The 25,081-nt window shown below is 27.1% G+C and overlaps 2 protein-coding genes across 3 annotated transcripts in view; one reads left to right on the top strand and one right to left on the bottom strand.

Moving 5' to 3' along the window:
- LOC107455693 (midasin) overlaps window positions 1–25,081 on the top strand; it is a 248,404-nt gene that overhangs the window by 60,319 nt on the left and 163,004 nt on the right. The window contains exons 37-41 of the mRNA XM_043040480.2: window positions 2,559–2,666; window positions 6,922–7,029; window positions 10,254–10,331; window positions 10,446–10,682; window positions 12,925–13,053. Of these exons, the coding sequence (XP_042896414.1) occupies window positions 2,559–2,666; window positions 6,922–7,029; window positions 10,254–10,331; window positions 10,446–10,682; window positions 12,925–13,053 (660 nt within the window). The remainder of the gene's footprint in view (window positions 1–2,558; window positions 2,667–6,921; window positions 7,030–10,253; window positions 10,332–10,445; window positions 10,683–12,924; window positions 13,054–25,081) is intronic.
- LOC107455694 (uncharacterized) overlaps window positions 15,534–25,081 on the bottom strand; it is a 70,196-nt gene continuing 60,648 nt past the window's right edge. For both annotated transcript variants that reach the window (XR_011637622.1, XR_011637623.1), the window contains one exon: window positions 15,534–15,759. The gene's annotated coding sequence lies outside the window, so the exon portion shown is untranslated. The remainder of the gene's footprint in view (window positions 15,760–25,081) is intronic.

Below are 25,081 nucleotides of genomic sequence, written 5' to 3'. Positions count from 1 at the left end.
GGTTCGTAACCTTTTTTGAATAAATGCCCATTTTTTAAGTCTCAATATTTTCAATGCCCTTCATACAAAATAATAAATTAATAAATGATTTATGTTTTCAATATTTTTGTCATGAAGCAACTTATAAGACTATGCCTTTGAGTTATTGAAAATGTACTTAATGAATTGAAATTTATATTGAATTTTTTTAAAATTCTTCTTCTCATTGGCATGACAGCCCAAGATGGGCCTTGGCCTTCTCAACAAGCCTATGCCAGGACATTCTTCCCTTAGCCAAAGTTCTCCAGTTTATTATCTTTAAAACTTGTAGGTCCTTTTCAAGGCAGTCTAAAAATCTTAGGTTTGGCCATCCTCTTTTTCTTGTACCTGTTGGCCAGGCACTGAAAACTTTTTTGGTTGTCCTGCTATCCTCCATTCTTATAATGTGGCCTGCCCATTTAATCCTTTGGATTTTGATAAATTTAATGACATCAGGTTCTTTATTTGCTTTGTAAAGTTCCGTGTTTGATCTTCTGAATCAGGTACCGTTTTTATTTATTCAACCAAAAATGCTTCACAGTATTTTTCTCTAAAAATTTCCTCTCTTTATAAAATTTATATTAAATAGTATTTTGAATTAATTTTAATTAAAATTTAATTAAATAGTATTTTCCTCTCTTTTTAAAATTCTAATTGTGTTAAAAATAACTCATCAGTAAATCTTTAAATAAGCATAAACATAAATTCAGTCTATCAGTTTGTTATTTAAACAATACTTAGTTAAATTATTTTTTTTATAATCTCTATATTAAAAAATCACAAGGGGCGCGTTTTTTAGACAAAGAATTTTAATAGCAATACTCTTTATAACAAATATTATATATTGAATTATAAATGTAAGTAATTCCTCTATATCAAACCAAAATAATTATGAATTTTAAAGTGCTCTTAAAACTAATTTCATCTTAATTTAGTTAGCACCCCATAAAATCGTTCACCACTTAACAGAGGGCGACACAGCTCAGGCTAGGAGCCTATGGTTTTAGGTGAAAATGTAAAACCACCATAAATACCATTGAGCAAGAAAAGAGTTAGGAGAGAGTAGGTTTCAACATTGAACCCCATAATTCCCAAATATTATATCTGAATGTTGCAAATTGAGAACTCTCAATTCTAATGTGTGATAATATTGGAAGAATTGAAAGTTGTTGCTTGTCATTTTGTTTTGTGATGTGATGCTTGAAAAAGTTTCTTGTGAGTTCATGCATTTTGAAAGTACTGTTGATAGCTTTTGTCATTTGTGAGCTTGTCATTGTATATTGTGTTCTGTACTGTGCTATTATCTGTGTTCTGTGTGTGATTTGTGCTACTGTTTGCTGTGTATCTTTTGTGTCTATCTGTATTGTGGTGTCTTCACATTTTAAGCTCATTTTTATCAAAATTCAAGAAGCAATCTGTGATAAGTTGCATATCAATAAAAATTAATCACTTAAAATTTTTGAAGTAATTTTAATGTAAAATATGGTTATTGGTATTTATTGGTAAGTAAAAACGGCAAGAACAATCTTGCAGAAAACTGTAGTGCGCCTAATATGTTGCCTTGATTCTTTAAAATTTTTTAAAATTACATGCATAAAATGAACATAAATTTTAATGATTTGTTGAACCTCAAAATATACTGAATAATATGAGAGCTCGACTCCCGGTGGCTGAGCGGTAGCGCTTCGCGCTGTCATGCCACAGGTCCCTGGTTCGATCCTCGGGCCGGGCAAGGTTCACTCAGCCTTTCATCCCTTCAGTGGGTCGATAAATGAGTACCAAGCATGCTTGGGAACTAAACACTGGGGATTCCGCGTTTTGCTGACCACCTGACCGGAACATCTGCTTCTGCACCCCAGAGCCCAAGGTCAAGAAAACTGAGATGGGCACAGTAGGCCTTGACCCTCTAAGGCTGTCGCGCCGCTGAGTTAGTTAATATGAGAGTTCAGATATCCTCTAATCATGTGCTGAACTTAACTATTCTTTAATACATGTTAAGCCACGCCATGCAACTGTCTGTTTAATTTTAAGAATGGTAAGTTTTTCGTTCCTTGTTAATTTTCGGTAACATTGAAAACAGTGGAGATAAAGAAAAAATTATAATAAGTGATTTTTTTAAAAATTTTATTCAATTGCATTTTGTGGTCAAATTGGTGATAGTGTAAACTGAGTGGGAGTTATCATGAATAAATCAAATTATAAAATAACTTTATATGGTCGATATCTCCAAGACATAAAGCAGAAATAAGTATGTCTGTTTTTTTTTACAACAATGATATAATTTTCTCCAAAAGCAATGTATAAAACTAATTAAAATTGTTCATTTATTTCAAGTGTACCTCATTCAAAATAGTACACAATTTTTAATTTAAATTTAGAGCACTTTAAAACTCAGAAATTCATAATGATGTTGGTTCTAGATTACCTTGGTAATTTGTTGTCTACTCTAATTGTTCATTTATGTTTCTTGTTGAATAAATTATTTTTTACTTGTAATGTTTATTTATTGCAAAAAAAATTATAAATAACATGTTTTATAGGTGTATGTGGAGCCAATGAACCCTATAGATATGAGAAATATAACAGCAGCTGCATATCAGAATATACCAGATGATCTTATAAATCTCATGAATAGATTTAATCTAGAGGTACTTATTTGATTATTTATAATTATTGGAATTTTGTTCTTATTTTCAATCTACTATATTAATATCAGATATTTTTAAATAAAATTATTTTATGCAAACAGTCTATATTCTTAAGTATTTTTAGAAAAAGGGGTTTATCAAATACCCTTCCACATTTGCTGGTAACAGTGTTGATATTGTTTTTAATAAAAGCAGAGATTTATCTACAACTGAAGTACATAAAAAAGCAATGTTTATTAAATATAAAAACTTGAACAGTAGTTTCAAAAAGATATCACCGTAAACTAAACAGTATGACAGAGATAAATATACTGTAAACGTCATAGACAGAGACAACTGTTACTTGACTTGAAAAGTTGGTTTACATACATTTAAAATAGTTGAGAAACCAGAACAATATCGTCTGTACACCTGATGTTTTAGTTAGAGGCAAGGGAAACATAATTGTTAATTTGGTTGTACTAGTTCTGCTGCCATGGGGAAATGAAGAAGTTGACTAATTGGAAAAGTAGCACGCATCATAGATCAACTTTATCGATACACATTATGAAATGACATCATTTTCTTATCGACATCGATTAAATGGGAATAAACAAATCTTTGAGAGTGAAATACGGCAAAAAAGCTTAAAATTCCGTTATATTTTCAACAAATAAGTCTCTTTTATTATAACGACTGATACCTAAACTCTAATTTGTTATTCAATAAATTCAATGTTTTTTAAGAACATCTGTACTGAAAAATTAATTCCAATATAGTGACATAAATTTAGTTGCATTTTTATTATTATTATGAAACTCGTTTAGTAGGTAAATAAATTTAAAAAATTTTTACACTTTCAAAACAAAATGTTTCCATTGAAAATAAGTTAGCTTACACAAGTTCAAAATATTATTTTAAATTATAATTATCTATAATTATTATGCAATATTATAATATAAAATTCTCAAAATTGCTGTTTCTTTTGATGTTCCTGCACATTTAATGTGAAATATCCTGAATTCTCTTTAAATGAATTAATAGTTGCATGACTTTCTATATACTTATCTTAGATGATGGTGATCTGTACTAAAATACTTTGGGAAATACAGATCTATATTGATAATCAAAAGTGTATATTGTACCTTTATGTAGAAATCATGAAAACCTACTTGCATTTATTTGGTTAAAGAAATGCATTCATAATTTTTTAAAATTGATCTTCAAAGAGAACATTAAATTCATCTATCAAATTTTTCTTATTTGAAAATTTATTCACTCTTTTAATGAAATGCTCGATTTTGAAACATTTTAGTTAAAACATGTTCCACATCTCATCTGCTGCATTTTGTTTCGTTTTGAATTAACAGTATCTAAATATATGTTATCTATCTGAAATGGTTACCTGCATCTTATTTTACAGTTGTGCCCATTTGTTTAAGTATGGAGGGTTTTAAAATGTCTCATTATGAACAATATCTTTTAGTAAGCAATATCCTTCAATGCGTAAGTCTAACTTAACAATCCTTATTGAGTTAGTTTTTTGTTTCTCAGTATTAAAGTTATACAGCATGTTTTGTAAGTAGGGTTCTACGTAATAAAATATTTTGCTGATTTTGATTATGGTTTATTACACCCCAAAAAAAAACATTTGAACTTTTATTGGGCTATTTTTTGAGTTTGTGGGTAAATTACAAACTCTAGCTATTGTAAAAAAGGCATTATTGGAATATTTTTCTTTTATATATATGTACATATGTATATATCATTCAAACCAAGATGGTTACGTTATTATGTTAGCAAACAAGTTTTAACGTTGTTTTTGAATTTAATCACAATAACCATTAAAACATGGTGTGTTTAAATGCTGTAAATAAAATAGCTGATAAATATATATATTGTTAAATTTCAGATGAATCAGGAGGTTAATATTAACAAAAAGTTTGGCCAAAGAGGATCTCCTTGGGAATTCAATCTTCGTGATTTACTTCGTTGGTGTGAAGTTATGGATCAGCATCAAGTTAGTTTTTATAACTACTTTTTAAAATTTTTTTTTTGAATCTTAATGTGTTGTTTATTTTTATTATTTGATGTATGTGACAACTATTTTGGGTATTCACAAAAACTACATAATACAGTGTAAAGGGTTAGCATTAACGCAATGCTGTTGTTATGAAAATTTCTGGGAGTATTTAGATTCTGATTGAAAGTAATAAAATTGTACAAAGAGTTACAGTTGTATAATTAATCTTTTGCTCGGTTGCAGATAATAAAAATAATGTCCACTTATTTAAACAGTTAACTTTTATTTAGATGCTATTATTAAAAAAAAAAAAAAATTCTTACTAATACAGTAATTGGTACATGTGATTGTTATTGTTAAAATTTTAAAAACTATAATATTTTTTATTTTTTAATATTGATTTCCAGAATTTGCTTTTCTTTGTTAGTTTATTTGCACAAGTAATTACATTTCATTGCTAACACTACCCACTGCAGAACTTTCATATTGAAAAATGGCCACATTCTGATAATTTGAGAAAAACTGTGAACTAGATTAGTAACTTACTGTTGCAGACCATGCCTGAATTTTTTTTATTATAAGGGACCAAGTCAAAAGGCTTGGTGGGCCACTTTTAACCCAAGGGACATAGGTTGTGCATCTCGATGTATTTTTTAACTTGATGTAGTTCTAAATTCCAGGACTTGATTCGAGACTATAAATTTTTTAAAATTGGAAATTTGTGATATCAAGAATAAAATATTTTTCTAACAATTCAGTCAAAACAATCCTTCTATTGATATTTTAAACATTTTCTGTTTTATCATTTTCCTTTTCTGAAATATCATACATCTTAACTTCTTTTAATGTTTCCGATTTTTCCCAACTACTATACATTGCAAGATTATTGTTCACAGTAACTACTTTCTTGTATATTTTATTTTTTTATTAAATTAACAAGATTTTTGCCAATCCTATCTTATGAACAAATATTCTTATCTTTTCACACACATCTTAAAAGTCTTCTTTAGAAATGGATAATTTTTTTCCTAACGAATTTAATCTTTTTCTTATTAAGGTTTCACGAAAACACCCAAGAAAATATTTTGAAAATTAATTCAAGAAATCATTTTAAATCCTTCCTAAATTAATAAAAAAGTTTTTGGTGATAAAAATGTATTTCTTAAAATTATGGATCGCAGAGAATTATATTTAGAGAAAAAAGATTTTCTTTTTAGCAGTATATAGAAGTATTAAGATGTATCAAAGTTTGTTATAAGGTCTAGGTTGAAATAAAGGAACCTTCCCATGCTATTTGTAATTGATGTGAATACATACATTCTATTTTTTGCTTATTTATACACTTATTTTGTAAAGTTTTATTTCTTTCAAAGTCTCACAATTTCGATTGCATTGTTTTTTATTTGCATTATTATGTTGGGACAATTATTATTTTGGGACACTTTTAGGACACTTATTAGAAACTATTTAAACTTTTTNTATGTAGAAACCATGAAAACCTACGTGCATTCATTTGGTTAAAGAAATGCATTCATAATTTTTTAAAATTGATCTTCAAAGAGAACAAACATTAAATTCATCGATCAAATTTGTCTTATTTGAAAATTTTTTCACTCTTTTAATAAAATGCTCGATTTTGAAACATTTTACTTAAAACATGTTCCACATCTCATCTGCTGCATTTTGTTTTGTTTTGAATTAACAGTATCTAAATATATGTTATCTACCTGAAATGGTTACCTGCATATTATTTTACAGTTGTGCCCATTTGCTTAAGTATGGAGAGTTTTAAAATGTCTCATTATGAACAATATCTTTCAGTAGGCAATATCCTTCAGTATGTAAGTCTAACTTAACAATCCTTATTGAGTTAGTTTTTTATTTCTCAGTATTAAAGTTATGCAGCATGTTTTGTAAGTAGGGTTCTATATAATAAAATATTTTGCTGATTTTGATTATGGTTTATTACCCCCCCCCCAAAAAAAAACAAAAAAACATTTGAACTTTTATTGGGCTATTTTTTGAGTTTTAAGGTAAATTACAAACCCTAGCTATTGTAAAAAAGGCATTATTGGAATATTTTTCTTTTATATATATGTATATATATCATTCAAACCGAGATGGTTACATTATTATGCTAGCAAACAAGTTTTAACATTGTTTTTGAATTTAATCACAATAATCGTTAAAATATTCTGTGTTTAAATGCTGTTAATAAAATAGCTGATAAATTAATATATTGTTAAATTTCAGATGAATCAGGAAGTTAGTGTTAACAAAAAGTTTGGCCAAAGAGGATCACCTTGGGAATTCAATCTTCGTGATTTACTTCGTTGGTGTGAAGTTATGGATCAGCATCAAGTTAGTTTTTATAATTACTTTTTTTTAAAAATTTTCTTTGAATCCTAATGTGTTGTTTATTTTTATTATTTGATGTATATGACAATTATTTTGGGTATTCACAAAAACTACATAATACAGTGTAGAGGGCTAACATTAACATAATGTTGTTATGAAAATTTCTGAGAGTATTTAGATTCTGTTTGAAAAGTAATATGACTGAGTTACAATTGTATAATTAATCTTTTGCTCGGATGCAGATAATTAAAATAATGCACACTTATTTAAACATTCAGCTTTTATTTAGACACTATTATTAAAAAAAAAATTCTTACTAATACAGTAATTGATAAATGTGATTGCTATTGTTAGAATTTTAAAAAGTAGAGTAGTTTTTATATTTTATTGATTTTCAAAATTTGTTTTTCTTTGGTAGTTTATTTACACAAGTGATTACATTTCATTGATAACACTACCCATTGCAGAACTTTCATGTTGAAAAATGGCCACATTCTGATACTCTGAGGAAAACTGTTAACTAGATTAATAACTACTGTTACAGACCATGGCTGAAGAAAAATTTTATAAAGGATCAAGTCAAAAGGCTTGGTGGGCCACTTTTGGCCCAAGGGACATAGGTTGTGCATCCCAATGTATTTTATAACTTGATGTTGTTCTAAATGCCAGGGCTCGAATAGAGACTATAAATTTTTTAAAATTGGAAATTCGGGATATCAAGAATAAAATATTTTTTAACAATTCAGTCAAAATAATCTTTCTATTAATATTTTTAAAAGTTTTTTTGTTTTTTCATTTTCCTTTTCTGAAATATAAAATATATATATATATAAACTTTTTTTTTGTTTTTTTTTTTTGCTTTGTGTTTTACTATGTGTTCTTTTTGTGTTAATATGCGTTTGTTATGTGTTTTCTTTGTTTGTTATTGTAATTTTGTTCCTTTTTACTCCTTGTTTAAGTCCACTTAAAGTTGAACATTGTATATGGATTAATATTTCCAATAAAGCCATATGTAACAATAACTTTTCTGAAATATCATCATACATCTTACCTTTTAATTTTTCTGATCTTTCCTAATTACTATACATTGCAAGATTATTGTCCACAGTAACTACTTTCTTGTATATTTTGTTTTATTATTTTTTTATTAAATTAACAAAGATTCTTGCTTATCCTATCTTATGAACAAATATTCTTATCTTTACACACACATCTTAAAAGTCTTCGTCAGAAATGAATAATTTTTTTCTAACGTTGTAATCTTTTTCTTATTTGGGTTTCATGTTCCTTCCTGGGTTTCATGTTCCTTCCTAAATTAATAAAAAAGTTTTTGGTGATAAAAAAATATTTCTTAAAATTATGGGTCACAAAGAATTATATTTAGAGAAAAAAAGATTTTCTTTTTAGCAGTATCAAAGCATTAAGATGTATCAAAGTTTGTTATAAGGTCATGGTTGAAATAAAAGTTTTACCTTCCCTTGCTATTTGTAATTGATGTGAATTAATATATTATATTTTTTACTTATTTATACACTTATTTTGTAAAATTTTATTTCTCTCAAAGTCTCACAATTTCTATTGCATTGTATTTATTTGCATTAGTATGTTGGGTTATTTTATTAGTCACAAACATTTTAGAACACTTTTTTAGAAGCTTTTTCAACTTTTTATATTCATCTTGAATTGATCTTAATTTGTAATCCAACCGGCTATTGGATTTTGCCAGTTTCTCCTAGCCTACTAGATTAAAAAAAAAAATTTCTCAAATTTTTTGTATATTAAAAAATAAAAAAACTCTTTTTTAAAATTTAAAAAAATTTTTTTTTCAAGAGGAATTTTTTGTTTTTTTACTTGTTGAGTATTTAATTAAGCTCATTGTTTGCTTGAGTATTTAATTAAATATTTCTGATAAATAATATAATATCAGCTTGAAAAATTTTTTTCAGTATCCTAAGGATTTAATTTTTTACTGCTTTCTATTTTTAAATTTGTTAAATATGTTCTAACTATTTGACATGGTTTCAATATCTGTTACTGAAATTTATGAATTCAAAAATAAATGAAAAGTACTATAAGCAATCTATATTCAAATTCATTAAATGTCAATCATACATTGAAAATATTTGTCATTTTAAGTTTATAATGATTGGGGGAATGTAATTTTTGTATATATTGATTATAAAAATCAAAGAAATTCATGTGTTTAAAATATTTTTGATATTAAAGAATAGTTAGCATGACATTTATATTATTTCGTAAAGTCTACTGGATTTTTTTCCTTTTCATGCTCTCGGTTATGCTCTTAAAAATTAAATAATATCCCATTACGTTATTTGTATGATATATATATATATATATACACAGTAGAGCGCCGATTATCCGAACTGCTCGGGACTGAACGTCGTTCGAATAATGAAAAGTTAGGATAATTGGAAGATTGTTTATAATCTAGTTTAAATGATCATTATTTATGCACTAACTTGCCATCCCACTTTTTCCAGGTTTAGGACTGGCAGTACTATCTAAAACATCTCTGTTTTAAAAAAAAATTCAAATTTTGAACATTTTTATTTATTTTTTTTAAAACTTTTTGAATTTTTTTAATCATATTTCAGTTTTTTAAATTTTTTTTTGTCAATTACTGATTTAACCACATTTTTCTTTATTTTCCATTACAAAAGAAATCCAGGAAAGACTTATGTTTCAAAGAAGATCTCTTTTTTGAGCAGCCATATCCCTTATTCTTTTAAATAAATCAACTGAACTGGATCAACATCATTTCGGCGTTCTAGTCAATTCATTGCAATACCTAATGAATTGCATGCTTCCATATGAGAAGGTCCACTATTTTGAACTTGATCACCTACGTCTTTCTCTTCGTCTGTAGAGTTCCGATTTTCATTCAAAATTTTAGCAACTATTTCATCATCATTTGAAATTCCGGGACATTTTCACTGTCTCGACACCAGTCTTCTATTTCTTCTGCTGCATAACCTGGCGTCTTTTCATCTAAATGATCTACTTTTTCAGAAATTTAGAAAAATTGTTGATAAGTTAAAAAGTATTCTAAACTTTAGAAAGATAATAATAATAATAAATTCGGACACAGTTCGGATAATTGGACATTCGGATAGTAGGGGTTCAGATAATCGGCGCTCTACTGTATATATATATATGTATTTATTTATTCAGCTTTTATAATATTCAAATTTTTTTTTTTTAAATAGGTGGAAGAATACAATGTTGGAGAATATGTGAAATTAATTTACGCTGATCGAATGCGTTCTGAAGATGACAAAAATAAGGTGATTCTATTTTTCAAATAAAAAAATTAAAAGAAACATTTTAGTTTTTTTTCTTCCATTTTAACTAGTATTATATATATATTTTTTAGAAAATAAAATATATTTGTATTTCAGGTTTATGGTTTATTTATGACTGTTGCATCCAAATTTCCTGATACTTCTGGGCAATCTATAGTGGATAGCTTCTTTGAATTGAATGTTTTTGAAAATATTATCCAACTTGGTCATTCCACTATAAAACGTAAAAGTAGAAGCTGGTCTGATACAAACATGATATGTGTTGCTAATAAGCAGCTTCCCATTTTGGAATCTCTCATGAAGTGTATTGAAATGAATTGGATGCCTATTCTAGTAAGCTATATACTTTTTTTTAAAAAAATATTTGCTATTTTTACGGCAAATTGTATCAGATTCATTTCCTTTTTTAAATAGTTTTGAAAAACTTTAACTTCTGAGTCATATTTTTAAAAAAAAATTTGCTGATCTTTTTTTATTTAATTTGGAAAACATTTAGCCTACTGTTATTTGCGTAATTATTTATTTTATTATGCAATAAAATGTGTGTTAAACTTATCCAGAACCTTCCTATTAGATATTTTGAACAGTTTTTTTCTTCTTATTTCCATAGTATGTACAATGGAGAATTTTGTAAAACTTAGATAGCACATAAACAAACAATTAAAGCATTTTTCATTGATACATTCATGAATGGAACATTTCTTATCTTTAAATCTCATTTTTGAAAGACATTTCATCATAATTGCAATTTCTTTGAGCTTTGTTAAAAAAATTTATGTGATGTAAATTGTTTCACAAGTGCATAGTATGTGAAATAGAAAATATTTTTTTAAATGTTTAAAACTTAGGTGAATTATAAACAGGCAAAATATTTTCCTTGAATGGATCATTCCCTAATTTTAATCAGATATTTTAAAGACATTTATCCATAATTGTAAATTTCTTTGAGTTTTAAGAAATTTATGTGATGTGAATTATTTTTGTTGCACTGAGACATTTTTTATGTGCTTATTTCAATTAATTAATTTATAAAATATTTAAAAGCATTTTTGTTTTATATGCCATTCCATTTTATTAAAAATATTATTTTTTTAAGAAGATTTTTTAAGCAATCGTATAATGCCAAGAATATCCATACTGTAAAATTATGAAATAAATTGGCATGATATGGAGAAATTTTTTTTTCCATGGTAAATATCTTAAGAAGCAAGTTCTGTATTATCTACCACATGCTTTTATACTTTCCCAGGTTTTGATCTTATACAGAATATGTCCTATATATAATATCAGGGTTGCCACAGACTACTAAAATGCGACTATTTGCTACTATTTTCGACCTTAGGCGACTAAGTCGACTTTTTTTGCCTGAAAAGGCTAAAAAAGCAACTATTTTCAGGAATAGGGACTATTGGGAGACTTTTTTACTCTTAGTGAAGTTTTTTCGCAAAAATGAACGTTACTTTTCAGTTCCCTCAGTAACACGTACTTATTGCCATGTGCATAGTGCAGTTAAAACAAATAATTTTTTAAAAAATTAAATAAAGAGTTTAGTAATGTCTTGACGCTTTTTAATAATTTAACATTAGTAATTAAAGTATTTTTTAAAAAGTTTTTATTAAAATTCTTTCAATACTTGTTTGTTTTATAATTTTTTAGATAGTCAGTATCATTTTTAAACAAATAAATTTTTAGTTGATTTTATTTTCAAAAAAGAAAATAATAAAGAAAAAATATTTTTACATTTATTAAGTACAGAATTTGACCATTAGTCAATACTACTTTTTATTATTTTAAATAATTAAATAAAAGAGGGTCTAATGATGTTTCAAAAGCATGAAGTTTTTTTCAACAAATAATTTAAAAAAAATTTTTTTTTTCTAAAGTGAACATTTCTTTGGTTTGTTTTCTACTTTCGTTTTTTTCTTTTAATTTTTAATTTATTTATCTAAAATATTTTGTTACAGTATTATTATTTTTAAACCAGTTAATCTTAAATAATTTTTAATTTAAGAATAATGAAAAAAAACTTGGGTTTGCTTTTACTTTGACTTCTTTTATTATTTTAATTGAAAATATTAAGCAATGATATTGATGTCATAGTAGAATATGTTTAGAACTAGTATTTTCTTTTGTAATAGATTTTATTTATTTCTTTTTATTTATTTTTGATTGATTTAAAGATTTGCCATAGGTAATTTTTGAACATATGCTAAATTGCAATACATCGCTATATCGCGATGTATCACGATTTAAAATTTCTGACATCACCCAGTCCTAATCATAGTATACGACAAATAAGCTATAATTTTAGTTATTTGGCTACTATTTTTGATACATTTTTTACCCTGTTCAGGCAACTATTTTCGTACTTATAGGCAACTATTTTCCTTCTTGAGGCTACTAAAAGCAACTATTTTTGTTCCTTTTTAGCTGTGGCAACCCTGTAATATATATGTTTTTTTTATTCGCCATACAATCAATAAATTTATGGTGAGAAGCAATCCATTTTTAAAACAAGCACAATGTTATCCCCTCACAATACAGCTCTTAAAAGAGGTTATTTACTTTATATTAGGTTGGTTCATCAGCTAGTGGTAAGTCCACTTTAGTACGATTTCTTGCTGATCTTTCTGGGAATACCTTGCATGTTTTATCAGTAAACTCTGAAATGGATACAATTGAGTTGCTGGGTGGTTTTGAACAGGTAAGTGTTTTTTTTTCATCAAATTTTTTGTTTTTGTGCCATACACCGTAGTTTAAGTGTTATTTTTTATAACGAAACTCATATTTGTCTGGCTTAAATGTAGCTGACATGATCAAGGACATTTAGTAGAGGAGCTATAGATCATGTTTAAAATTTGGTTAAACTTGAAAATTATTCCATGCTTAACATTTAACTATTTAGCAAACTATTGAATACCGAGTAAGGTGTCTTTTTTTTTTATATCAAAGATAAAGAGGTGGGTTTTTTATCAATGTATCCAGAGACTTTATTACAGATTCTACAGAATTTCTCCTGTTACTACGATTTATGGAAATTATAACGTATTCTACAGAAAAGTCAGAGTTTGATAATTTCTTTTTCAGCAATTGTTATAATTTTTTTCCTTGTTTTCCCAATATATTTTGAATTCTAATATGATTTATATAAAATTAATGCAAAAAGCTACTTTTGATTATAAAGTATTAATTATTGACGTGCCCCAGTCATGCTTATTCCATTGTAAATTCGCTTCGGTTCATGATCATGCTTTGGAAGTTGCTACAGTCTATTGTTGTTTTTTCGGCAGTTAGTTTTTTTCAGTAGTTGTAACAGTTATATCTAATTTTTCGGCAACTATTTAAAGTATTTATTGTGTTGGAGTTTTTAAATGCAATATTATTATGCCGCACAAAATTTTAAAAATGCACAAAAATCCTTAATTTTAAATTTTATTGCTAATAATTTTATAATTTCCTAAATTTACTGAAGCACATTTAGTTGTAAAACTATCTGAAAGGGCTTGGAAACTACTGAAAATTTTCATGGTTGCTACTGAAAACTCTGACCAGAGATTGAAGTCTCTGTTGTATCTGATATTTTGTACTTAGTACCTAAATGTACCAATTACCTCAAAAGAATAATGTAATGAATCTAAAATAAACAAGTTCACTTATTATAAATTACTTTTTAAAATAAAAATTTTTCTCATGATGTTCCTAAAATAAATTAGTGATAAAAATAGTTTATTTAATATATTAATATCTAAATGGCAACCTTACTTGAAATTCTGCTTCTGGATTAGTGTAAATATCCAGTATCTATTGGTAGTTCCTGTTACCTATATTAGTTTTCCCGTTTGTTAATAAGTACTAATTGAAGGCTGGAAGTTCTATTACTGGTTTCACTTGAATTCAGTATTTGTATATACTCACTCTACTCTAGATTAGCTCCATATCAGTTAGATTTCAAAGCTGCTTTTTTTACTTACACTCATCTAATATCTGAAAGATCAGTTCTAGGGTCTTTGATATCTAAAGCAGTAGCAATTTTTTTGTCTTGTCACAGACAATCACACTATTAAGTTTATTTCATTAAGTTTTTGTGCTCTATTCAAATTATTTATTTCACATTTTCAGTTCACCATGCTTAATATTATGCAAATTTTTACAATATTCATTTTGTATTCTTTTGGCAGCTTTTTATGTTATCAAGAGATAAGATTAAAAGTGTTATGTTTAGTATTTAGTTTATTATCTAATTGTTATTAATTTATGAATTTGTGACAGTTACATCCTATTTGAATCCGCATGTTTTTTATTTTTTCAGTTTATTGAAAGTACAATAATAAAAAACACATTTTTAATGTTTTTTTTAGCAAAATATTTGTAATTTTATATTTGATATAAATTAACTGCCTTTTTGTTTTAAGAATAAAACTATTTTTAAATCAAATTATTTTTATAAGAAAATAAAAATTAAAAAAGAAAAATTAGATTTAAAAAAAATAATAAAATTTGTTTTTCATCTTTTATTTTAATATTGATATGTTTATCAGATTTGTACACACTGAGGCTCAATCTTAAAGGTCTTATATGATTTCGTGCAAATTTTTGATTTTGTAATTTGAAATGCATATTATTAATTAGTTTGAAGTAAAAAGTTTTAAACTTTACTATTTAAATTTTTTCAGTCATTATTCAGTTTTAAAATAAATATATATAAATATTTTTTTAATGGAAAATCTGTAGGTAAATAAGTTTTATAAGTGTGTGTGAAATTTTTTTTTGATTAATGCAAATAGTTCGAGGTTTGCAAAATCTGGGAAAAGTAAAATCAACCTTAAGAGGTCTGACTATTTCATTTAAACTATTGCAGTTTTCCAGAATTAAATGTATTTTTTGTTGATTTCTGTCCCCTTACCATTTTCTTATCTAAAATAAGGAACAACCATGTTTACCACCTTAGCAATTTAAAAGAGACTCTCTTCTGCAGATTGCGAAATTTCATCCCTAGAAGATTACATAAGCTTTAAACGGTCCTTACAAAGCTTTATTTATTTATTTTTTTTATGTCAAAAGTGATTAGATAATTATCATATGTATATATATATATATCCTGCACTTCAAAGTTATGAAGGAAAAAAAACTTTTAGGAATTTTAATAGTTCTTATTGATGTGAAATAATACAGTATTTCCATACAGCACTCAACAAATTTTTAAATTTATTAATATTCAACTTATGACTTTAAACATCTTTCTAAATCACTCTCTCTTTATTTATGCCTGAGATGCTAACTAGAACATTAATAATCACAAACACAGTGAGAGAGCGAAAATGTTGCTAAGTGTACAGGTATGGCATTGTGTGAAAGAAATTTAATAGGTGGTAATTATGAATCTTTCAAGATGGGCTGCCTTTGTCAATGCCTAAAAAAAAAGAAAAAAAGAAAGAATGCTATACTCACTTTAACATTATTATTTTATAACAATTAAACTCCAGTATTTCAGAAATAGAAAATCTTAGAAGCTATTTCTTACTTTGCTGTCTTTGAATAGAGTTTTTATTCTATACTTTTATTACAATTTAAAATGGTTCTACCGTTTAAATAAATGCAGCATGCTAATTTTTCATATAATATTGTTTATAGCATATAATATTGTTAATAGCATATAATATTGTTTATTCAGTTAAAGAGAATAATCCATCCGCTGGCCAGCCGGAAGTTAACTTTAGTCTTTAAATAATCTGTTTGTTTTTATTTTTATACTATTTCCTGCTTAATCATTTGTGATTAACCAGTATATTATTATGCTCAAATGCTCACAAATAGAAAAGGACTTTCGCTGGACTTTTTTCAGAGTATAAATGTTATGAAATTTTTTTATTTAAACAAATTTCAGCTTTACAGTTACTGTCTTTTTAACTGAATTTATTTGAAATTTGCAAGGAAATTTTAATGATCAGAGGAATTTTGTTTCCTTTGATAACGCTTCATTATTTTGTGTAATATTGAATGAACCCTAATTTTGCATTGATAAAAATTGAAGTAGAACCCAAATTATAAAAGTTTATTAATCTGAAATTTCACCTGTTTATTTTTGGAACTATTTTACACATTTACTTTTTAAATTTTTTTTTGACAAAAGAATTTCAGAAAATTAAGAGATTTTTATTATCTTCTCTATTATACACTCAATAAATAAATAATAATAATGATAAAAACAATTTCTTTCTCATATTTAAACTAGAGATTCCAATAACCATGTATTCTCTATAGTTTCTGCATGATTTCACCTGTTACTATGGGCTACAGAATTATAACTCATTCTGCAGAAATGTCTGATTTTGATAATTTAAAGATTGTATTTTCAGCAGTTGTAGTTCAATTCCAGAATATATGATATAATATTATAATTAAATTTGATTTTTCAATTACGAGTTATTACTTTTTGATGAGTTCAATTCGCTCTGATTGCTTTGTAAATTCAATTTATTTATCAGCAATTATATCACATTTTGATTTACTTAATACGACATGTGATTTACGCCTATAAGTTATCACTTTTTGATGCGCTGATTGACTTTTAAGTCTACATAGTTTTTCTATTGTTTTTTAAACCATTTCTTCAAGGTTTTCCGATAATATTTTTCGCACACGAATTTTGAGTTAATTATTACTGTTTGAAGTGTCCAACTTGCGACGATTCCTCCATTAATCCAAACCCTCTTTAAATTTTGTTTTGACGCATGAAATTCGGACCTAGTTTTCGGCTAGTTACAATCTTCATCTAGTTTTTAAAAAAGTAAAATATTTTTCGGAACTGTTTTACCGATTTCGCTCAAAATGTGAATTTTACCTTATAAATTTAAACTCTGATGAAATGATGTTGAAAATTATGTACCTTTCAACTTGAAATTTTTTCAACCACTTTTAAATAAAGTAATAAAAAAATAAATAATTATTAAAAATGATTTTTTGCATGGTTGTTGAATGATTGTTTGCGTATTTTGTATTTTTCCGTTTAAAGTTCTCTAAAATGGTTTAAAATCTGTATACCTTAGAATTCAAAATTTTGGTGAATGTTTTTAATTGGTATAGAAATAGAAATAATAGTAATAGAAAATAATAAATAATTAAAGAATTTTTTGCACTATCTTGAGATAAACAAATTTTATAATTATGTGCAAAAAAAAAAAAAATTCAATTTGCTTAAAAACATCTCATGGTATGACAAAATAGGTAAAAAGTAAAAGTAACATTAAGGAGTCCAAATCCTGACCAAAACCAAAAATATATGGATGTAAGAAATCCAAATCTGGCAAAAAATGTTTACTTCAGGGAAAATAATCAGTAAATTTTTGTTGTTGCTTGATTTCATCATTTAAAATATCATTTACTGTAATTAAATAGCATATTTAAAGCTAGGCCTGCATAAAATTAAGATTGAGGATTAGTACTTGGAAATCCGATTATTTGATCGTGAGTTATTCAGAGTGTTCCCTTTCCTTCATTTCACTGTATATACATGTCTTTTCATCCTTGTGGCATTTTTTACGCACGTTTGATTACAATATTTGCATTTACCATGAGTTGTGTCTTCACGTACTCCATCAAAATGTTTTCTTTTCTATCATAAAATTTTTTATTGTCGATAATTAGCTACACATATTTTTATAATCAGGTCTTATATTTGAGTCGAGTTAAGTCATGGTGAATTCAGATCATACATATCTTGTTCTTGCTTCAATCTTTGGTTGCATTTCATTTGTCTTAGTTCAGCTATTTCACTTTTCGATGAAATTGAGTTTGCTGTATTTTTAATTCTATTTTATTTTTACTGTAAAATAACATTTAACGCTTTACTAATGCTTCAAGTTTGATTGTTATGTACCACAAATGCTTCAAGCTTGATTGTTATGTACCACAAATGCTTCAAGCTTGCTTCATGCTTAAATGCTTCAAGTTTGAGTTTTTCTTTTTGGATATCTTGTGTGAAATGTGATAAGTAAATTTTTATTTCAAACTTTAAAGAGAATTAAAATTTTTTTTTTCCAGCATTAATAAGTAGCCATCTTGGGTGAGGTACCAAGGCGGCCCGCCATGCTTGCCTTTTATTCCTTATAAATGCGCCCTCTTTGTAAAAATAGGCCACCATCCCTTAAAAACACTGCCTTTTTATTTTATTTTTTCAGGAAAATATTCTTTTCTTAACCACCTGTTTTAATGAGAAGTCCATTTCTGATTTATTTTGTTTTTGATAGCTATTTAACTTTAATTTCTTTATGTTAATAAGATTTTTCTTATTTAAAATTCGCATGAGATTCATCCTCAGAGATCATCTTTTATTTGGGAGTGGGGTATATTAATGCATTTTTTAGTGATTTTAAGTTTTACCATTATTTTTTTTTAAAAAATACCTTTTTATTTGTTTATTTTAAATGTTTATTTTCTCACAATTTTCTGTTTAAAATACAAAGAAAGCTTTAAAGTTGTTCATCAATTAATCCCCTTTTTTAGTTTATTTTTTTTGAAGAAAATTTATACAGATTGTCTTTTAGCTTGCCTCTTACTATTTTTCAAAAGCTTCAACTTTTTCTGTTATTTTGATTATGAGTGAGAATTACTTAGTGAAATGTACGCATAAAATAGTATAAAATGGTTATTTTAATAATTGAAGATCAAATTCAGTTTTTACATAATATTGTATATTTGAGTGCCTTTTCAAAACTTTCCTTTCTGCAAACCCTTTTCCCCAAACTCCAGCCTCCAAAACCTTGCCTTTTTCTGCGAGTAAGCTCCCTGTCCTTTTTTATTCCTAGGGAGAACTCTACAGTAAATTTTGTTGTTGAATATAGACTCAAAGTTTTTAAAATAACAGGAAATGTTTTTAACATCAATTTTTCTTTTTAATAATTTTTATGGGAAAAAAATAAAAATCCGATTCTTCGAACTTTAGGCGTAATTTCTGGCTCTCTAAATTTTAGTAGAATTCTTAATATTTCTTCATTATTTTGTTGTTTGACTTCATTATTATTTTATTGTCTTTAATCATAATTTATAAATAAAGCTTAACAGTTTGTTGGGTTGTTAATGTACTCATCTGTAGAAAAAAAGGAAAAATAAATAAATAAATAAATAAAATTAATCAATATGTAAATAACTAGAATGTTTTCTTTTTGTGCCAAATTGTTTCATACGCTTTTTTATATATTTTGCCCTAAATTGAGTTGATTTTCCTAATTAGTCCCGACTTTTTGTTCGTTTTCAACTCTCGTGCCTGTTTTTTCAATTAGGAGCCATATAATTGCAGAAAACATAAGTATCCCAAAGTAACCCCATATTACAGTATGCTGTCTAATTAATCTAATTATAATAGAAAAATCTTTGTTGTTTTTCAATTTTCTTTCTTTTAAGAAGTTCTGAATTTAGTTCTGTTAAGAAGAATTTGGTTTCAATTTTTCTAACAAATATTTTATCTTATCGTTTTGTTTCAATTTTTCAACAAATTATTAGCTTCTATTATGACTTCTGAATGCTACCTAATATGTAAATTAATCAACTGTGACATTTAAAATTTATAATATCAAATTATATTTTGTATTTCAAAATATTAATTCACTTTAGATAGTTGCAGTAAAATTATGTGAGTTTTTAAGCAAAGTTTTTAATCTAATTTATTTATTGTTAAGTTGAAGCAAGCAATATTAAGAACTTGAATAATTTTAGAACTATACACTATGTATTATCAATATTTGCAAACAGAACTTTATAATGTAACAAAATCAAATAAAAAATATGAGAAAGGTAGTATTTTCAAATAAGGTTTTTTTGTTATGAGCAAACATCAAGTTGTCAATTATAATTATAGTGGACATTTGGAAGCTACAATCCCAGTGCATTCTCATTTATATTCACCATAATAAAAATGCAAATGCACAAAAAAAGGGGTTCGATTGTTTGTTTTTATCTTAGGCATCTTTCATTGATGCAGTTTAAAAGATTTTCTATTTCCAAAAATTAATATTATTATTGCGCTAATTTTATATTTAGTATGTAATCTAAGAGTATCAAATGTTAGCAAAGTTTAAATTTACGGCTGCAGTCAATGGTTTTTAATAGTGAGTATGTAACAATGTTATTAAAAAAAAATTGAATAACTGGAAATTAGTAATAAATCAAAAAATTTTTTTCCCCTGAAAAACATAAATTTAGTGTTTAATTGGTTGTGGTTCACATAAGCCTGACATAAAATTTAGGCAGTAACCTTATGTCCATTGCAGATGAATGTACATTGCAGAGTCCATTGTTGAGTATGTCTATTGCCGAGGTTAAACGAACCAAAACAATGGGTATATAGTAATACTATTATTTATTGAATTTCGATTCGTTCTTTTAAATTTTAAAAAATCGTAGTTAAGTTAGAATTAAAGTGTACTGTTTCAAAAAGCTATTAATTTTTTTTGATGCATTTTTTATTTATTTAACTAACAAAGACAATACTATCAGAACCAAAAACAAACCAGTGGAAGCAAGTCGCATACCCTCCAACATTTGAGGTTTTTTTCAGTGGTAGTGCACTGAAGCAGAAATTTTTTTAAAAAAATTGACCTTTTATAGGACTTTTATCTGAACTCAAGAACTTGACCATTTATCGATTTGATCATTTATATATCTGTTTATGTTATGCATTTGCAGTGGTGGGAATTTTTTTTTTAATTCTTAATTTATCTCAGAGTTGAGATAAATTTCCTTTGTTTCTACTAGGAAAAATATTTTATAAAACTACGGCATGCTATGGTAGTTAAAGGGCATGAGATTAGCTGTATAAGCTAATTTCTTGCATGCCCTTTCATGCCTTAAAATCTTGCCAAGTTTGCAATTTCACTATTATGTAATAAGTTTCCCTTTAGTTAAACCACTGTCTCAAATCATCCCAAAACATATCATATTAGCCTCGTGAATTTCATTTTTTAAACATTTACCAAGAGCAGTTTATATCTAATTGCCAGTTCTTTGTAATATTAAACCAAATTAAGCAAAACGGCGTTATTATATTGCTTTATATGGTGACATTTATGGGGAAAACATGCTGAAACAATCATTAAGGAAACCTGATATTCAGACATAGTTAAAGTACAAAATAATTTAATAGAGGAATGGACAGGTTTTTGTAAACTTTTGAAAATTGTTCCTTCTGTCAAAAAGTAGATAAAATGTATATGGTTACTTTCATAGCTGCTTATAACTTTAACATAATATTTAGTTTATCCCTTTAACATATTATTCAGTTTTTCTCTTTAACATAATATTCAGTTTGTCTCTGTGAACTAAACTGTAAGAAGTCATATTAAAGAAGTCATATTAGTACATAGTCAGAAGTCATAATAATACATGACCTTCAAACCAGTCAAAATTAATTAATAATGAAAGGACAGAAATCAGCAGTGAAGTATCAGTTAGGAATTGACAAATTCAATAGAACAGGTAAAGGCAGAAAGAAAAAAAGAATGTGAAACTTACAATATATGAATTTTCTAGTGAATTTAAAACAGTTGTGGATATGTTATGCATTTACATTTGACTATAGGAAGTGTTGTATGCTATTTAATCATATTCAACATAATTTTTTTAAAATTTCAAACAGCTGCTAAATTTAGTTCTGTGAAAAGCTGTTTAGCCAACCCTTGAAGATTATGTAAATTGGCTGATATATTAACTTATAATAAAAAACCCAAAAAAAGAAGATAAAAAAGAAAAAACATCATGTTGTGAGCCTTACCCTAGAATTAGAGTGTGTGTGTGTGGGGGGGGGGGTACAATGGACCTCTGGTCAATGTACCCTGCTCTTTGGAGCTGCCCAACCTCTAACTCTTAGTGGGGGGAGGGGACTTGTTGTAAAAGCATTTTATTTCTAGCCTGTTTTCAAAGGGGAGTAAAATATCAGTGATTACCACAACTGACTTATCGATTAATGTTATAACTGTATTAAATTATGGTAGCCACGAATATTTTACTTCGATCGAAAACTTGTCAGAATTGAAATGATTTTGTTATTTTTGTCTCGTTGTTTCTGCAAGGATCCTGTTTTTCTCTGGAGGGTAAGTAGTAATTTAGAAAATGATATCAAGATAACTTCTTGACCCATAGTGCTTAATAAAGTTCTTTTACCATTGAATAGAGCGCAAATGCAATAAATAGACAAAAATAAGTAAAAATCCACGCTTAATGGAAATTATTATTACTAGTAGCAATTTATCTGGTAAATCTGATAAAATAGCAATTTATCTGGTTGACTAAAGACAATGCATTGTTAGTTATAAATTGTAGTTATTTGAGTCAAAGTACTTAAAATTTGGATTTTTTTTCTCCTTTTTCACCTCGTTGAAATATTTTCCGCAACCTTTCGCTGTTCCTGTATTAGAATTTTAGATATTGTTAGGGGGAGTTGGATGTTCCTATCTAACTTATGGTATTTTTTATTTTTTTATTTTAATTTTAAATAGAATACTGAATCAATTTTTGAATTTTTTTGTTTGCTGTTTTTTACTCCTTTTTATCCCCTAGAGAGATTATTGCAACAAGGTAATTTTTATTAAATTGGAAATTGACTTTTACAATTAAAATTTTTAAGAATTTTTATTTATTTATTTTGCTGCCGAAAAAGGAATATTTACATAAATAAAAAAATCATCTACTACATATTTAAAAAATATGTTCCTGTGTTAAAATGAGAATCTCGTAATAACAGTGGTTTGTTTAAAATGGTTTGTCTGAAAATTAGCTAAATTGATCCAAATATATCACGGTTTGTAAAAGTCCTGATAAAAAAATGTTTTGTCCTTGTCTGTTTTGATATTCTTGATTTTTGTTTGTGTTCAGCACATCCCATTTTCTACGTATGTGATTGCAGATTTTAAAATAATTGATTTGAAGAATTGAAAGATTTGGATTTTCAATCTAAAATCTTTTTATTTTTATTAATAAATCTCGTAAATGTATCGAAATTCGATAATTCAAACTTAGAGATCATACAAGCATGCTTGTTTCTGGCATATAGCCTCACTTGCAAGACTCAATATTTCAAACTTTTTGGGAATTCTGTCATGTTATGAAAACGGAACTCAATTAACGATTTTCATTATCAATTTTTTATGGTAACGAATTCAACGGTCGTGCGCATTATTTATTGTTTTCAGTGAATACAACAGCAAGTATTTTTGGATGCAGTATTGTGCTTTGAGAATTATTGATTCTTTTCTTTCTATCTGATTTTAAAAATGATCGATATCAATCAACAATACGGTAATCATATCATAGAATTTTTAATATCACTTAATTTTTTTTTTGGTACAAAAATGTTAAGAAGCCTATTCACTCTGTTTTCATTTCAAGATTAAAATTATTTGATTTAGAAAATCTTTAACTCGATTACAGATTTTAATTAATTACTAGGAGGCTTCGCCCTCTGCTCGCTGGCGCTCGCCAACCCCGAAACTGCTTTCGCAGTTCATTTCGGATTGCGAAGCAATCCGATGCTCGCTTTGCTCGCTCATTGGATATGTTCTTAACGTCTAGCTTTACTTTTTTGAACACTGAAGTTCCGAAAACTTTTCACTGTAGAAAATTCTAAACCTGTGCATTTCAATATTAATTTAAAATTGAAAACAGTTCGCATATTTTTCTTAATCACACTATTCTAAATTTCAGTTGTTGAGAAAAGTAACTTTTGTAAGTTTTGTTTTAAAGTCTTTCCCACCAGAGGGCTAAAACCATGTGTTGTAAAACAATATGAAATAGTACTGAACGCCGGATGTAAAGCATCGGCTTCGATGAAGATAATTTTGTGAGAATTTTTTTGATAATTCGGTGAGAATTCACCCGATTAGACATATGATGCTCACTACGTGCTCTTGCGCGCCGAAGCCTATCAATTAAAACGTATTAGCGTTTTATATAATATAGATTAGCCATATGATGCTCACTACGTGCTCTTGCGCGCCGAATCCTATCAATTAAAAATTAAAACTGTTGCCAACGCGAGAAAAGAAATATCATCGGTTTTATTGATACATGCGTATTAGCATTTTATATAATATAGATTGGTATACAGAAATGTTAACCATTTGATATTGATTATTATTAATATTTATTTAATCCAGTTATACTGCAAGTGCAGATGCTTCATTTATAATATAGCAAGCTGGATGCCTGTTCTTCGTAAGGGGTGGAAAAAAAAGAACATTACTGCTAAATCATGCACAAAGCTGAAAGCAGATAAATACCAACATAAATAATGAAGTTAAAACATATCAAATGCTTTATTTATTTATTTGTTATTATTATTTGTTGCCCTTCCCGGTGACTTTACGTTATTAAATTAAGCAAAAAAAAGAAAAAGAAAAAAACGCATTTAGTTGTTCATCCCAACAAAATAAAGAGTTACTGTATTCAGTATCATCTGGCAGAATACCTTGAGGCAACTCATGTTATTTAAAATTTACTACAATCAAGCAACTTTCTCCTGTATTTATATCTTCGAGGGACCATAAAAATAATTCCGTACTATCATAAAATGCACAGTATTGGGACAGCTTTAATAAGCACCAAATTTACTCATAAAATACTTTGTACCTGTATAAGGATATATTTGGTACCTATTAAAACTGCACCTATTACCATAATGACAGTAGTGCCTATTGCCAAAATTAAACATTACTGTTGTAAATAATGGTATGCCGACTTTTTAC

The sequence above is a fragment of the Parasteatoda tepidariorum genome, chromosome 9, assembly GCF_043381705.1.
Source record: "Parasteatoda tepidariorum isolate YZ-2023 chromosome 9, CAS_Ptep_4.0, whole genome shotgun sequence".
Taxonomy (NCBI): domain Eukaryota; kingdom Metazoa; phylum Arthropoda; class Arachnida; order Araneae; family Theridiidae; genus Parasteatoda; species Parasteatoda tepidariorum.
Note: the sequence above shows the minus strand (reverse complement) of the source record. Positions and strands in the feature narration are given on the sequence as shown.